Source organism: Plectropomus leopardus, chromosome 18 (assembly GCF_008729295.1).
Source record: "Plectropomus leopardus isolate mb chromosome 18, YSFRI_Pleo_2.0, whole genome shotgun sequence".
Classification (NCBI taxonomy): Eukaryota; Metazoa; Chordata; class Actinopteri; order Perciformes; family Serranidae; genus Plectropomus; species Plectropomus leopardus.
Genome location: NC_056480.1, coordinates 10,260,217 through 10,276,573, shown reverse-complemented (window position 1 = coordinate 10,276,573; position 16,357 = coordinate 10,260,217). Strand labels below are relative to the sequence as shown.

General features: G+C 38.6%; 1 protein-coding gene across 1 annotated transcript; it reads left to right on the top strand.

The window, feature by feature from the left end:
• Positions 1–10,972, top strand: LOC121958004 (snake venom 5'-nucleotidase-like). Its single transcript, XM_042506843.1, has 10 exons — positions 1–168; positions 296–872; positions 2,698–2,920; positions 4,098–4,286; positions 5,730–5,927; positions 6,151–6,305; positions 8,652–8,760; positions 9,524–9,673; positions 9,908–10,108; positions 10,192–10,972. Exons 2-10 carry the CDS (start codon positions 522–524, stop codon positions 10,449–10,451), a joined length of 1,836 nt encoding a protein of 611 aa, XP_042362777.1. The 5' UTR covers positions 1–168; positions 296–521; the 3' UTR covers positions 10,452–10,972.
• The last annotated feature ends 5,385 nt before the right edge of the window (positions 10,973–16,357 follow it).

The window sequence follows — 16,357 nt, the reverse complement described above, 5'->3', positions numbered from 1 at the left end:
TCTTCCCCTCCCTTCTGTATCCCCCAACCTCTCTCTTTTCTCTCTCCCTATCCACTCAAACGTTGTACTGTAGGATATCAGACTCCTCCTTTGCAGAGCAAATCTGTTATGGCATCTCAAGGCACCCAGACCTCTCATACTGCATGCCTAAGCTGCTGAACAGTACAGGTTAGAAATAAATAAATAAATAAAATAAAATAAAGAACAAGAAAAAATACAAGAGTTTGATTGCCAAAAGCATCTGCAGTCTTTCCAAAATTGACATATTCCTTCCTTCTTCTGTCCCTTTCTCCAGCTGGTGTTGAGGTTTCTTCAATCTCCTCCCTTTAGACCAAACTAGTTTATCTAGTTTTACAAGAAACTCTGTATAGTTTATAGTATAGTTTGTAAAGAGTCTTTATAGGAAGCAGAGGGAGTAGAGAGCAGTATCAAGAAAGATTCCTGCTCATCACTTACGAAAAAACAGCCAACATCCAAGTCCCCCCTTCCTCCTATTTTTTCGTGCAGTGGACCGCAGAGAGATGGCAACAATGCGCCCAGAAAGGAACACTCTATCTTGGCTTTGCCTTGTCCTCCTGCTAGGCTTCTCCATGTCCACTTCAGGGGCCTGGAACCTGGTTTTACTCCACACCAACGACGTACACGCTCGGGTAGAGGAGACTAGTAAACACGCCGGGAAATGCAGTATTAGCAGCAGCGGATGCTTCGCTGGGGTGGCCCGGAGAGCCACGATGATCAAGAGGATCCGCAGCAACGAGAGCAACGTCCTGCTCCTGGATGCCGGAGACCAGTTCCAAGGGACTATCTGGTTCAACCACTACAAGGGAGCTGAGGCTGCACATTTTATGAACAAACTCGGGTATGATGCCATGGTAAGAAACACAGAGCTTGGTAAGTTATTTAGTTACTGAAGGTAATAAAAGTGCTAGTCAGCTTTATCCTACAATTATAAAGAAGATGTCTAGAAATAGTTACTAGAAATTACAAAATTACGAGAAATTACTAAAAATAGTTCTGTACTTACATACAGAACTATTTTATATCTATGTTTTAATGGATCACCTGTCTGCTCTCAGTGCCCTTTAATCTTTGCACTGTTTTAAGTCTTGAATAAATCCTGCACTTTTTCCTGTGGAGGAGTTTCACCTTAAAAAATGAGATTTTTAAAATTCTGTATGTGTAAAATAAATACTTCTGTACGTGGCCAAGCGAGATCGACTTCAACTTCAGAAAAGGCAAATTAGAAAAACATCTTTTAAAAAGCGTATATAATTAATATATAAACTTACATCATGAAAATATAAAACACAAGCTAATTATGAAATAAGTTCGCTCATTTGAAAACACATAAATGACAAAGAAATGCACAACACTGCAAGTTGTACAGAAGAAAGCCAAAGTTTTTGTCTAAGTGCTGCGGCCATTAACGCTTGACATTGTAAGTGACTTTTTGGTTACGATGAAAATTTTAGTGCGTAGTTCCAAGCAATGTATAAAAATCCAGTGTTTAATGCAAAGATTATTGGTACACTGTCTAGAAGTTTTTCAATCCTTAAGGGACAAAATAAGGGGGCCTTATTTCACCAATGACAGTCAGAATTTGCATATAGGCACTCGCAGAAAGTATAAGGAAAAATTATATTTAAGTGGAGTTTAAAAGAAAGAGAGGCAGCAGGAGTTCTTCTGGTGTCCCTCAAACCACTGGTGCTCATGGAAGGGAATATATTTTTAAAAAAGGGGGAACTTATAACCAGTGAGACGTACTGTATGTCCATATTGACAACCTGAGTGCTATCACCGGCGCTGAAGCATGAAAAGAAGTGTGATTGTATAGAAGTCTATGAGAAAATGAACCTACTTCTTACAAGATTGATTTCCTCAGGAAACAATTTCCTAATGAGTTTATGGTTTCAATCACTAGTTTAAAGTCTTGAGACCACACATCCTATGGATGTAAGTTTTTCAGCCATGAAAAAGACCAAAATGATGCCTACAACAGACAAGGTAAGGCTCGTTGAGTATGAGACAGCCGTCAGTGACGGTGTAAAACAGTTAATAAAAAGGGATTTTTCAACAATTCTGAATCACATGAATCCCAACAACCATGAGAGGCCCTTGAGCATACAGTCATACATGTGCATACAAAATATATGGTGAGTGGTCTGGCAGTTTGCAAGATTATCTCACTACACTGTGTGTATCAGACGGATACACACAGTGTCTCAAACACAGACACACACTAACACGTCTAAACGCACGATCCCCTCCTGCCTGGTGAAGATTATCAAATAAATAATCAATATTAATTAATAATAACACTTTGAAAAAAGATCTGCATAATAAGTACATCTAATACTTGACGTGCATTTTGCTACTATAACTTTTACTTGAGTAACATTTTAAATTCAGGCCTTTTATTTTAAATGAAATATTTTTAGACCATGGTATCTCTACTTTTGCTTAAGTTATTAATGTAAGTACTTCTTACACCACTGTATTTCATGTTGATTTTCATATTAAAAGTTACCTCTTTCTGAACTCCTCATTAGCAAAATGTAAAAGAACTAGGCTGTGTGTTGTTTTACTTATCAAGGACTCATATGTGTACACCTGTATGTAATCGGATATTGGTGAGAGCAGCCTCTGCAAGAATGTCTTTATGCAGTTCTCAATTTAAATTTCCATTTTGTTTTTCAGGCTTTGGGAAATCACGAGTTTGATAACAAAGTGGAAGGACTTATGAAACCGTTCTTGGAGCAGATCAAGTTTCCAGTTCTCAGTGCCACCATCAAACCAGACGAAACTCTGGCATCGACATTTGGCAGCTCTTTTCTACCTTACAAAGTCCTTACAGTTGGCAGCGAGATGGTGGGCGTGGTGGGATATACAACACAAGAAACTCCTCAAGTGTCCCAGTCTGGTAAGTGTAGGTGTATGTTTTCCCTGTGATTTCTCTGTTAGCCTGTAACTATGTCTCATGCTCATCAGAAGGCCTCAAAACTGTAAACCAGATGATGACATACACTCTCTCTTATTTTCATAGCCTACATCAGTATAGCATACACCATTTCCTCTCCAATTGTCATAAAAAGTTACAGGAAATTTTTCTTATGCCTCAAAAAGATTGGGTGCGATTGGGGTGAAAAAAAGAGGTTGTAAAAGACTGTAGAAGCACACATCTCCAAAGAGCATTCATGCTTCATCTCAATGTGCACATGTTAAATCCTTTTTTCTTGTGGATACATAGTCTAAAAAACACTGCAAAGTTTTAAAAAAAATGGCTTCCTGGGAGGAGTAGCTGCTGAATATTTCAGGCACAGAATTCCCAGAAGTTATGTGTCACTTAGGAAACCATGCTTATCTGTTTTAATTGATAACTGATCTTAAAAAAAGATCTCAAAGATTAAAGGAAAAAGGGGACAAGAGGACTTTAAAGCTCAATGACCAAACAAAAGCTTTTTTTAGCAGGGCCGCAAAACCGCTAAACTTGGATGCAGATTGTTGTGCACATATTTAGAAAGTGTGATTTGAAGCACTGCTGCAGTGAAAAGCTTAATGTGTCCTTGCAACATTAACAAACTGCGGAGCCTGGCATTTTTGTTCATAGATAATTCATAAACATGAAATAAATCATGTGAAGAGCACAAATTGTTCATATGAGAGCGCTTTTTTCTTTATATGACACACTGAGTTCCATTAACAACCACCACTCAAATTGTCAGACCAAAAACCTGACTAACATGAACAATATAACAATCCAGATCTTTTTAATATTATTTATGCCAGTATAATAAGACGTGGCTTCACATTTGTTTTGAAGTGCATCCACCAACTACATACAGAATGCAGGCTTACTACAAAAAATATCAACAGAAAATTGAGTTAATCAAGAGATAAAGTCACTATGTAGACTGGTGGAGTGTCAAACGGTATGGTTCAAATCATGGAAAGTACAAATTAAATGCACAGATTGCTACTTGAAAGTATCAAAACGTTTGAAATGAGAGAAAATCCATATGACTCGAAAGGAATTTGCATGAGTAAATAAAGACGGGATCAGGACTGACAGCGTCTCTCTCTTCATACTGCTTCTACAGGACCACACCTGAAGTTTATGGACGAAGTGACTGCTCTGCAGCCACAGGTGGATGAACTGAAGAAGCAGGGAGTCAATAAGATCATCGCCTTGGGTCACTCAGGCATTGATGTGGATAAGGAAATCGCAAAGAAGGTCAGCGGAGTCGACATCGTCATTGGTGGACATAGCGATACTTTCCTCTATACAGGTGCGGACATGAATACAGCTGGTAATGTCAGTGGTGGAAGCATTCAGATCATAGAAAAGGAAAATCTGTGCAACATGTATTGATTTGCAAAATGTGTGTTAAAGCGTTGCAATATAGTAATCAGATAGAAGGCATATATGGAACCTGAGCCAACAGCAAACAAGTCACCACACACGTTATTTCCCTCTGGACGACATAGCACAGTCTGCAAATGGTTTCCACCAGAGATCGAGCTTTAGAACACCACACAGTGAGCTGTAGACCATGGCTGCACCTTAACAGGCTTTTCACACCATTATACGTATAATTTTTTTTATTAGAAGATAATTGAATAAAATATTTTAAATAGTAATTATAAAAGTTTTTAATATCTATTTTTGGTTATATTAATAGCTATATTAATTGAGTAGCAAATAAATTATCTTTAGAATAGTTGATAAATTAGCAGTAAAAAAGTAGGTGCAGCCCGAATCTATTCACACAATTTACCTTATATACGAAATCTCTGGACCTGCTGTATGTTTTTTTCACCTCTTCACGCACTTTTTGATTAAATGTGAAAAACTGTGCCAAAAATGAAAAGAACATACTCTGTAACCTTGTGGCTCCACACGCACTTACACACCAGCAACCAGAAAAAGAATAAACGAAAATAAATCCTCAATTGGAAGCTTTTTGCTCTAACTGTGCAACGACAAATGAAAGCTGGGTACTCACAACAGAAGAGTTCGAGTCACAGGGTCTGGCTGTCTCCACCTCCAAGCTTGGCAGAGTGAACTGACGGGCTGCGGTCAGGCTGTGGTGGACCAGCATGAAAGATCTTTCTCTCTTTTCACCAGAGGAGATACCAGGCAGCAAACGATATGCCTCTGATCTACCAAAAACAATGACAAAGGAAATACAGAATTTATTTTTTGTTGTGTCCCTCCCCTGTGTGGTTGGAACAGCTTTACAAAAGACCTTAAATGCAAAAATATCTAGAATCTACCCTATAAGTATTTGTTGACTAATGAAATAAATTAAGTCCTTTAAGACAGAGAAGAAAACATGCTCTTAGAAAAATCAAGTGTAGTGTTTTCATCTGAAATTGAATCACTTCAGGGAATTTCACACTAAAAGGTTCAAAGGAATGTCTCCTTGTATGATACAGAGCTTGACATTAAAGCTTGCCTGGGGCAAGTATACACTGTGATTGGGCAAATGGAAAACCGCATGCAATTGTCCAATCAGGTGAGTGAAGGATAAATGTGATGTCTAATGTAACATTATCTGAAAAAAAATGCACTTTTTTAGTTTACAATTCATGCTGATCAAGGGTTAGGGTTAATCAAAAGGTTGAACTAATAGTTACATCTATAGTGTTAATCGTTTTTTTAAAATAAACATTGTAGTTTTCATTACAGTTATTCATCTTTTTTTTTGTCCACACATTTTATTTCTCAGGTGACCCTCCCTCTACAGAAGTCCCTACTGGTCTTTATCCACTCATGGTGGAATCAGATGACAGGCGGCAGGTTCCTATTGTGCAGGCCTACGCCTTTGGAAAATATTTGGGTTATCTGAACGTGACCTTTGATAATGATGGAAATGTGTTGAGGGCCACAGGAAACCCCATACTGCTGGACAGCAGCGTCCCACAGGGTAAAGACACAAGAACAGAATCTGCTTTCTTGTTCTTAATTTAGTGTCTGTCTCAGTCTTATCCTTCTTAGCTTTGTGACGTTACTTTGTTTCTGTTGGACAGTTTTCCCTTCTCTTAATTTTGTAAGGAGAAATACTTTTCTAAAGGCGTTTTCAGATATTAAATGCATAGCACTGCAGGCTTCATATGCCTCTTAAATGTATGGCCAAATGTCTTGTCTAGATCCAGAAGTTCTTGCAGATGTGGAGGAATGGAAAAAGGGTCTGGCCAACTATTCAACTCAGGTGGTGGGAAACACTCTGGTCTTCCTAAATGGGACCCGTGAGGAGTGTCGATTTCGGGAATGTAATCTGGGAAACCTGATCTGTGATGCCATGGTAAGTATTTAATGATGACCTATTTAACACTACATAATCAGAATCAAAAAGCTTTACTTTGTGTATGTATGTGTGTGTATGTATGTGTGTGTGTGTGTGTGTGTGTGTGTGTGTGTGTGTGTGTGTGTCCCTAATCATTCTGTGTCCCCTCTCTAAATTCAGAGGTTTTTCCGGTTCCTAGAAAACAGAACAGGTGAAACTCTTCATGTGATCTTTTTTTCCTCTCAGCAGCAGTTTTGGGAGTTTCAGTAGCAGGGTGGGTAATTGATCAGTAAATCCAATTAGAGCTTATAAGATCAGATCGATGGATGAGAGGAGCATATGCTACAGAGGCAAGTGGACACAAACTTTAAGAACCAGTGCAATCAACGGTCAAGTCTCATTTTCACTGTGCCTGGCACTCTGCTGCTCCATCTGTCCCAGAGCACACTGAGAATGTACTCAGGGCTTGTTGACAATAGATGTTAAATATGTATGTGTATTTTATATAGCTTATTTGTTTAAAAAACATCATAAAATACAGATAGAGGTTAAACCATCCAAAGCTTCTCTAAAGTAACAGTGACTTGGGTGGAGTATGCACTTTCCAGGGAAAGTAGTGCAACTATTGGCAACGTAACAAACTAACCCTTAAATTCCTCCTCTTAACTAGGTCAGTAAATCTCAAAAGTCTGTAGGTAATTTCCTTGGTATACTCTGGTTACCTGTTTTCTTGTACAGTTGATTTTTGGAGATTTTGTTTGGCCAGAAAATATGGCATATCATGAAAGACTTCCAGTCGTCTTATGTCTGTTTTGACTACAGCCAAGCAGTATTGAGATGCATCTGTAAGGGGTGTGACTAAAGGTACATGGCTAATATCCAAAAAATGCATACATAAGACACAACTCTCACACTACAGTGCAGCAAGTTTAATATTGTATATTTGTATACTAATGTTGTTGTAGCAATTATTTTTCAGAGAACATTCCCATGATAGTGCAACAGATAAAGTGAAGGTGGATATGTTATTACATAAGTAAAAGAGTAAAACAGAAGCAAAAGGGGAGACTTTCCATACAAAACTTTAGGGCTTGCTTACAATAAATAAGCACAAACACACACACACACACACACACACACACACACACACACACATACTGTATATATATATATATATGGAAAATAAGTCTCTTCATGAGCTCATTGTCTTGCTTGAAGACGAATAGATTTGAGAAACTGTTGGATTGTTTCCACTGTGAAAGACTGCTGAAGGTGAGGGTAACTAATGACCTCCCTCTACCTGCTGACTCTGGTAACTGCACTGTCCTCTTGCACTTAGACCCAATGCAGCTTTTGGTACAGTAGTTTTCATTTAAAGGTGAAACCAAGCGTGGGAGTCTCTGGTACTACCCCTAAACTGATTTTCCTTATATTTTTTGTCAGATCAATTATGTTGTATGTAAAATAGTTGATTTGTCAAAAGTTCTACAGACTTTTACAGTGGTGGTTAGATGCTTTGAGGGCTGCCAAAGGAAAACAAGAAAAGGGCACTCAGCAGAGTACAGATCTTGGCCAGGCGCCCATGTTCCATCTACAGAACAGCCACCGGAGCTGATCGCAGCCACTCTAGACAATGCATATGACACAGCAGCACCTGTTGTAATTGTCCCTCCCAGCACCCTTACATAAAATTGGCAGCAAATTTAACAGTGGGGATTTTTTTTTCATCTTGTATCATGCTTTACTGTATTAATTCATAATGTATCAGATATGGATATGCAGGTGGTCTTACTCAAAATAAGACAAAGCATTTCTGGATGTTAGTTTTTTGAGCCATGACAAATGCTAAAATATGGCCTGTATCAGAAGGTAAAGGTTGTTGTTTTTAGCCAAGAGGATTTCTGGAAAAGCCATTTGCCCTATGCTTTTGCGACAAGATCTTTGTTTTGAGTATGAAACTGTCAATAAAACAGATATCTCAACAACTGTGGTTTATCACAACAATGAAAGGTCCTCTAGCAAAAGTCAAGTATGCTCAAAAGATACTAGGATGATTAGTCCCAACAGGTGAATACACACATGCAAACACTAGACCAAACACATGGTCCCTCCAAACTTGTGCCTAGTGGCATAATTTAATAATAAAAGGTAAAAATGCCAAGTGTTGAGTTAACATTACAAACAAAACACCTGATAGAAAAGACAAACTATACAAAGGCTGGCTGTCTGAACCTTTTTGGGGACATAGTTGGAGGGGACTGTAAGAATGATGGGACAAACACACAAACCCCTCTCCAATAATACAAGAATAAAAGTAAAACCCCTGTGTGACTGAGAGAGTCTGCCTCTATTTCCATTATTCAGGTTGACAACAACATCAGGTTCTCAAATGGTCTTCAATGGAACCACATTGGTGCCAGTATTGCCAACGGAGGAGGCATTCGCACATCTATTGACGAACGTGCAAGGAATGGTGTGTCTCTCATTTTCATTTAAGTAAAATAAAAACAGAAAGATATTTTATGATCAGGTCTAGAAAGTGCCAAGAAAGATATGAGATGGTTTTGTCTGGAGAAAGAAAAGGACTCAGTCTGGTTTCTCTCCAAAGTTACTTCATAATATACTAAGAATTTAACTGCCTTGACAGGATTAAAGCAAAATGCCCATGTTTTTATCTAAAGTAAGCAGTGAGCTTAAGGATTCAACCAAGACCAGGAAAGATCACTCCAGTTCTGTCCAGTTCTCCGATCTTTGCACTAGCTTCCTGTGTCAAAGAACACACTATATTAAGAGTTGGTTTATAAATCTGTGAATGTTGTCTGCTACAGTGTTAAGAAGCGTCCAGACCTCTGAGATGGTCTGCTTCAGGTTTGTTTCCGTCCCCAGGGTCCAAACTACAAATGAAGAATACATTTCAAGATATCTGAAACAACAACAAACTTCAGCTCTGCCCTGACCTATTCTTCTTTAAATCAGAGCTTAATGCTATTAAATTTGGAACTATTTATTCATACCTTGCACAGTAATTTTTATTTTACTGTTTAAACTCTTTTGTTTTATTTTGAGTAATTATAAGCCTATATTTGATCCTGTTTTACTCCTTTTAAATCAGACTTTTTATAACACCTTTCCTCAAAGTGATGCTATAGATAATCACTGATGATTGGATGTTTTCTGTGATAAACATTTTGTCAGAAGAATGGAATAAAGAACTGTAAATTTGTTGTTGGTTGCAGGTTCAATCACCAGTGAAGACCTGATCGCAGTTACACCTTTTGGAAATACTGTTGACCTGGTGGAGCTTAAGGGCACCACGCTGTTCAAAATCTTTGAACACTCTGTGAAACGATATGGTCAGAGCAGTGGAGAGTTTCTCCAAGTATCTGGTAAATTCTTTTTTTTTTAATTGTTTCAGTCTACAAATTTACAAAAAGCTGGGTTTTGTACAGTTAATGTATACAAAACCCTTCTTTCAAATGAGATGTCATGTTATTGAGAAAGCTTTAAAGCTGCTGGTAGACTGATTTTGTTGGACTTTGAAAACTCTGCTACTGATATATTTCCGTTGGTACCCCAAAGGTATTTAGGTTTGATCCTCAAGTTTCCATGTCCTCAAACAGGTTTTCGTGTAGAGTTTGACCTCTCTAAACCTGAGGGGAATCGTGTAACAAGCCTCACTACCCTCTGCGTAAAATGTCGAGTACCTCGCTACGAACCTGTTCATCCAGAGACCATTTATAAAGTGCTGATGCCGTCCTTCATAGTGCAGGGTGGAGATGGATACTCCATGATCCCAAACGAGATGCTCAGTCACAACACTGGTGAGATGTTTGGTTTTGATTGAATTTGTACCAATGTTGTTTATCTGAACTTGACTTCATTTTACCATTTCATTCCCTTCCAGGGAATTTGGACGTGTCAGTCGTGTCCGAATACATTACAAAAAATCAGAAACTTTATACGTCTCTAGAAGGACGCATCCAAATCCTCAACTCAAGCTCTGGACAAACCACTGCACTCAACTCAACTTTTGTCCAAACCACTCCACTCAACTCAACTTCTGGAAAAACCACTCCACTCATCAACTCAGCTTTAGGACAAACCACTCCACTGGCTTTACTGGTCTCACTTGGGCTGCTGTGGTCTCTGTGTGGGAGCATGTAAGGCTGACTTTACCCAGAAACACAAAAAGCACAGGTCATCCACAATTCTCCAGTTTCATCTTTACTTTATTTCATTTGCCTCAATGTCTGTTGACCTCTTTTAACAGTTTCTGGGTCTTTCTTGTGTTTTCTCTTCTCTTATGGGTTCAATGTTAGAGACAGTCAAGTTACATTGATTTTGGGTGTGGGGTGTGTCTGTTCTGTCTTGGATTTTCATCTCTGATGTTTTTTGGTGAACGAGGCTGTCAAAGGCTTTCTGAAAGTTTATGAATGTGATTTAAATAGATGTGGTCCAGAAATATATAATAATATGTATGATTATACTTTAAATCCATTTTAGTGGGAAATGTTCATATATAATTCCTTTCTTATGTTTCTTTGTTGGCAGTTTGAAAAATACTGATACATGACAAAGCTATTATGGCTTTAAAATAAATATGGTTTGACTCCATTAGCTTGATTGATTTATACTTTAGCTCACTAATATATTTGCAAAAATAAGCCATTTTGTTATGTATATATCGCTTCTTTTGCACTTCAATGACTTTTTTTCCTTCATTTTAGCTCATTTTGCATGAATATCTTACATGTTAATATGAGCCCTCTTGCGGTCATTACTTCAAATAAAACTAAATATCTGACTGGCCCAAGAGAAAAAAAAACCTCTTCTGTACTCTTTATGCAGAATACCTGTGTTCAAACTCCTGTGAGAGAGACACCATTGTTTATGTATCTGACTCTGATCTATGAACTTTCTGTCAAAAAAAGTAGAGGATATCACTGTAAGCCTCAATCAAGAATTATATTACGAGTCAAAACATTATGCAGTTTATCTCATTGCTTATGTTTGGTCCAGATTTATTGAAGTCCATTTTGCAGTGCTGATAGTTTCAGTTCTAGAAAGAACTACAATTAATTCTAATAGTTACACTACAAATTAATGCAGCTTTCTATATCTGCTTTTCATTTCACCAACCAGAAGAAATGTTTGTTTTTTCTGTTTATTTGAACCTTTATATACAGACTGTAGTTGTTTTCTGAAATCTGTACTCTGAACCTTCATGAAGTAAATAAAGAGGCCTTTTTTATTCATTGTTGAATATAAGGTTTATTACACAACAGCTTACCAAACCCATTTTATTAAAGGCTTAAGGAAAATAATTAATACAAATAGAATGTTTTGAACAAATCTTTCAGAGCTGATGTTGAAAAAATGTTGAATTTTCTGCAGAGGATGATACTGTTGTATTGAGTTCTGGGTGTTGAGAAGATAATCTGTCCTTCACAACTCACTGCAAAAGACAACAAATATTTTTTTCACATGTGTACTTTAATGTGTGGATGGTCCAAACCTGATAATGTAATAGTTTTTTAGAAACAGTTTGATATCATTTTTAGCTTAGATGGATTGCCTAATGATGCTCACTGCATCATAAGGACCTGAAAAAATTGTTCTGACACTGAGTCCAGTGTCACATGTGTGAACCTTATTTTTGGAACCTAAAACCAGCCTGTAACCTACTCACCAGCTGGGGAAGTCCTGGGCAGAAAATGAGGCCATGTACTCCTGCATTGTTTCTTGTGAGAAGGCCATGGTGTTTCGAAAGGGCAGGAATTTGTCACATGCTCCACACAAGTTGTCTACCATGCTGTCACTCACAGTAACAATGAGCTCCTGGGTGTTGCTGTAAGACAGCTGGAAGTGTGATGTCTGCTCGATAATTATGTTTTTCCCACTGGGTCTCACAAAGATATTATTTCCAGGTAGGCTGGGGAGAGTCACCTTTTTACCATTGACCTGTGAACAGCAAGAGATAAAGATTTTTTACTGTTTCATGTGATGTTACGTTTTGATAGCAAAGAAAGCTCCAGAAGTATACATATTTGTCATTTTGGAAATGCAATCATACTTGCAGAGAGTTAAATAAGATCGACATAATAATGCATCTCCACATGTCTGAAACGTCCAATTGTAATTGGATTTCACTTCCCTGCTCTACATGTAAATGTATAAAAAACCCATATACATAACTTCCATTTCCAAAGACTAAATGTATTTTTACAAGCGGGAGGTTTGTCGTACTACATGCACACAGTGAGTCGCTCAGCCCCTCCTTGCCCTGCTCTTTCTCTTTTCTATCATTAGAAAAGCGCACCCCGTGTCACACTGCCTTCCTAGCACTTAGCAATTACCGTTGAAGGAGTGTGAGCTCCACACCAGGGATTGTCGGTGAATCTGCCCACATGCACACACAGCGAAGGGTCTGACTGTTTGCATCACACAGCTAACATTACCTAACAGTTCAAGTTCAAGAAATCTTTACTGTCTCCCAAGGGGCAAATTCTTGTGCATTAGTGCATACAATACATACAATAAAACAATACATCTAAAATCACATTACTGCTGCTGCATGTCGCCATCACCAGTACTAATCCTGACCACTGGAGGCCACTATCAACAAGTTATTGTTATTAACAAGTCGAGCTATTTTGGTGTCAGTGTGAGTTTGATCTGACTGTTTAACAGCTGCTGCAATGTTACCTCATGCTAACCAGGCAGATGACGTGACTGTTTGCTGGTCAACCACGAGAGCAGCTCCTTCAGCACTGTGACTGCTAGCAACCAGCAACACAAACTTTGTTTATCTGGGCGAAAATAGCAATGATAAGCTATTGGATCTCACAACACATTGAGGGCGCATTTGGTGTGATCACACCTCTTTCTTGACTTGTCCATGTGATCCAATCACCAGAGATGCATGTTAATATCACTTGTAAACAGGGCATAAGACTCCAGGAAGTCCCTGCTCCCAACCAAGAAATAGTTGCACACATAACCTTTCATCCCCCTGTGGTAAATAAATGTCTTATCTAACTCTCAACAAGAAAGTGAAAGAGCACATTTTCCAAATTGCAGACCTACTTTAAAAATACCCACCCAGGTCTCATGTTTGTCAGTAATAGTGACACTCAGGTCATTAAAATAGACGTAAACAGCCACAGTGGTCTTTACACCAGTCAGAGGGCACTCCTGAAGCTTGGCCACAACTCTGAACCAGTCAGCAGCTGTCTCATCACAGTGATTGATGATCTCATAAGCCCCCATGACAGAAATGGTGCCAGTCGTGCCACTGAAGAGAGTAATGGAGCCTCCAGTCTCCATCCGACACTGTTTAGGATGACAGCCATGGATACCGTTGATGACCTGGCAGTTCTCTGTGACATCGCATGAAAAGTCCTCACACTCGACTTCACCGGATGTTGTACAGTTGCAGCGCTGTTGGCACTTGTCAGACTGCACAGACTCACCAATCTGAAAAAAGAGTCCAAAGCAATTAACGGTATTAGTCTGAGCATCGTACAACTTATTAATGCTGGTAATACAAGTTAATAAGAATATTCTTTTTATTGGATTCGTTTCACCGACATTGTGATCTTCTACTAAACTAAACAAATAATCGATCTATTGTGATATTGTTAACCTGAGATAAAGTTACATATGCCGTGATAAAAAATTTTGGCAATATCACTCATCTCTACAAAGGACTAAGGATTACATTACCTTATAGGTATGTCCTTCATAGTAACAGCTGCATTCCTCCAGGGCAACACAGTCAGTCCCATTGAAGTAGTAACCTTCATTACAGGTGAAGCCCTCAGCACAAGTGGTGGGGCAGTGGATGATGTCAGTAAGACCAGGACACGGAGAGCTACAGGTTTCAGCGCAGATCTGGTACCGACTGTTTTCAGGACATTCAACAGCTACAAAATAAAACGTATTAAGAAGAACTAATGCAACAATAACATAAATAAATGCATGGACTGGAAAGATACAACTAGACAATCTGTATCTGTGTTAAAAAATGGGATAGTTACAGAAAAAATATTATAGGTTCTTAAAGGTGGTGTTGTCTGGAAAACATTGAAAGTTATGTTTACGCTGTGTTTCTTGACCTCTACGTGCATGTCCCTTCTTACTTAATATTAGCAACTTTTCATAATGGCTATCATCTTCATCCGTGTTCATTATCTGGCAATCTTCTTCTTCCCTGCTTTATTTTGTTGTAGAAATGTTCCTTGGCACATTATTGCCAACAACTGTGAATCATCAAAATAATGTAAAACTAACCACATACAAACAAAACAGGCACCCCAGCAACAGGGCTCCATATTGCTTCTAGTGGTCAAGAATGCCACAGAGTCCTTTTACTGTTTTGGGTTTCTACAATAATCATGTGAGATAGCAAAGTGCTTGAAATGGAAAGTAAGATCATAAATTCAAGCATCTAAGTTAAGTTCAGTAAGGCCCCAATAAGACAAAATGCATTTTATTAGCATCCCATCGGTAATGGTTTTTATGAAAGTAAAGGGGTTTGCTCACTGTGTTTGTGTTGCTGAACACCTCACATTTTTCTGCTCGATGTGCCTTGCATTTTTGCAAGAGCACCCTGAACACCTTAAGTTAATAAAACTTCAATCCAGGGCGGAAATAGTGCCTGTCATCATAGATTGCTAGAATTAGTCCCAAAACACTGAAATTTTTGTACTGGCATACAAAAAAACGTCATCCCTGCAGGACTCTATAAATGCTGTTTTTCAGTCCAATTACATGAATTAAGCAGCAGGCCTAGCATATGTGGTTTGTGTGAAGCTACCATTATCTCACTTTCAACATCACCCTGAGCAAGCTAAAAGACATATCTGAACAAAGTGTCAACTCAATAACTTTTTAACATTTTACCAACAGTAATTAGGCCTGAGGAATAACAGAAGATTATCAGACTGCCGCGGACTTATCCATAAATAAACCTTTAACCAACCATCATTCTGGACAAGCTAGTGTGTATTCGCTTTGATTTCTTTTGAGGATTTCATGTACCAACATGGATATCTGTGTGCCTGGGACCAGTGTCCTCTTCCTTTAATGCAGAGTTTAAGGTAAAAATCTGTGAGTTTACTTCACAGAAAAATAGCAGTTAAGATAAGGAAAAGTAATGCAGTGCTTGCCTTGTAACAATTTGAAAAAAGACTCAGCAACCTGCAAAAATAGCTATGTCTTATCTGAGACATAGCCAGACTTAAACTGGCAGTGCAGTGCATCTCACATTTCGCAACCTGAAAACACTCCGTCTAATCAGACCCTAAAGGATCTATCATTCATCACACAGAAAACAAAACTTACGGCAGAAATCAGGAGTCCTCCAGTTGTCGATCTTTACTCCAATAGTCTGACAGTCAGTCAAGTACGCTGAGATGCTGTTGCATAGAACGTTGCGGTCTCCCTGAGACATGCAAACATCATAAACACAATCTCTGTAGTAAGGCTCAGGACTTAGCAGGCCATGGCAGGCCGCAAAGGCACCAGTAGAATTTTTGATTCTTTCACAATCTTCTTTAAAGATTTCCTTTAGTGTGCTGTTACATTTGGGGCACTTGTCACCACTGCAGCCATCTTCACAGACCACCCCCTGCATGGACGTTTTCCAGGCTGCTCCGAAGGATTGGATGTCCTTGGTAATGCTTCCATCAGGTAGCTCAAAGTCATCCATCTCAATGTCATTAAAATTACCACACAGGCCACATGTTTTGTCTTTGTAGTTTCCAGGAACAGTGATCGTGACTCTGTAGATCATGTCATAAGTCACCTTCAAGCCAAAGTCAGTTATGATAGCATAGTGAAAGCCCTCTTGGAAGACTTCCACTTGTCCATTATTGAGGCTAAGAGGAATGTGTGTCAAGTTTCCATTCACCTGGAGAACACAAAGACAAAGATCATTTTATTTTTATAGTATTAAATTGAGAAATTTTGCAAATTTTCACACACGCAATCACACACGCAATTTTGCAAAATTATGCAACTTCTGACAATAAAGATGTTCTATTTTTGATAGAAAATTAGGGTTAAAA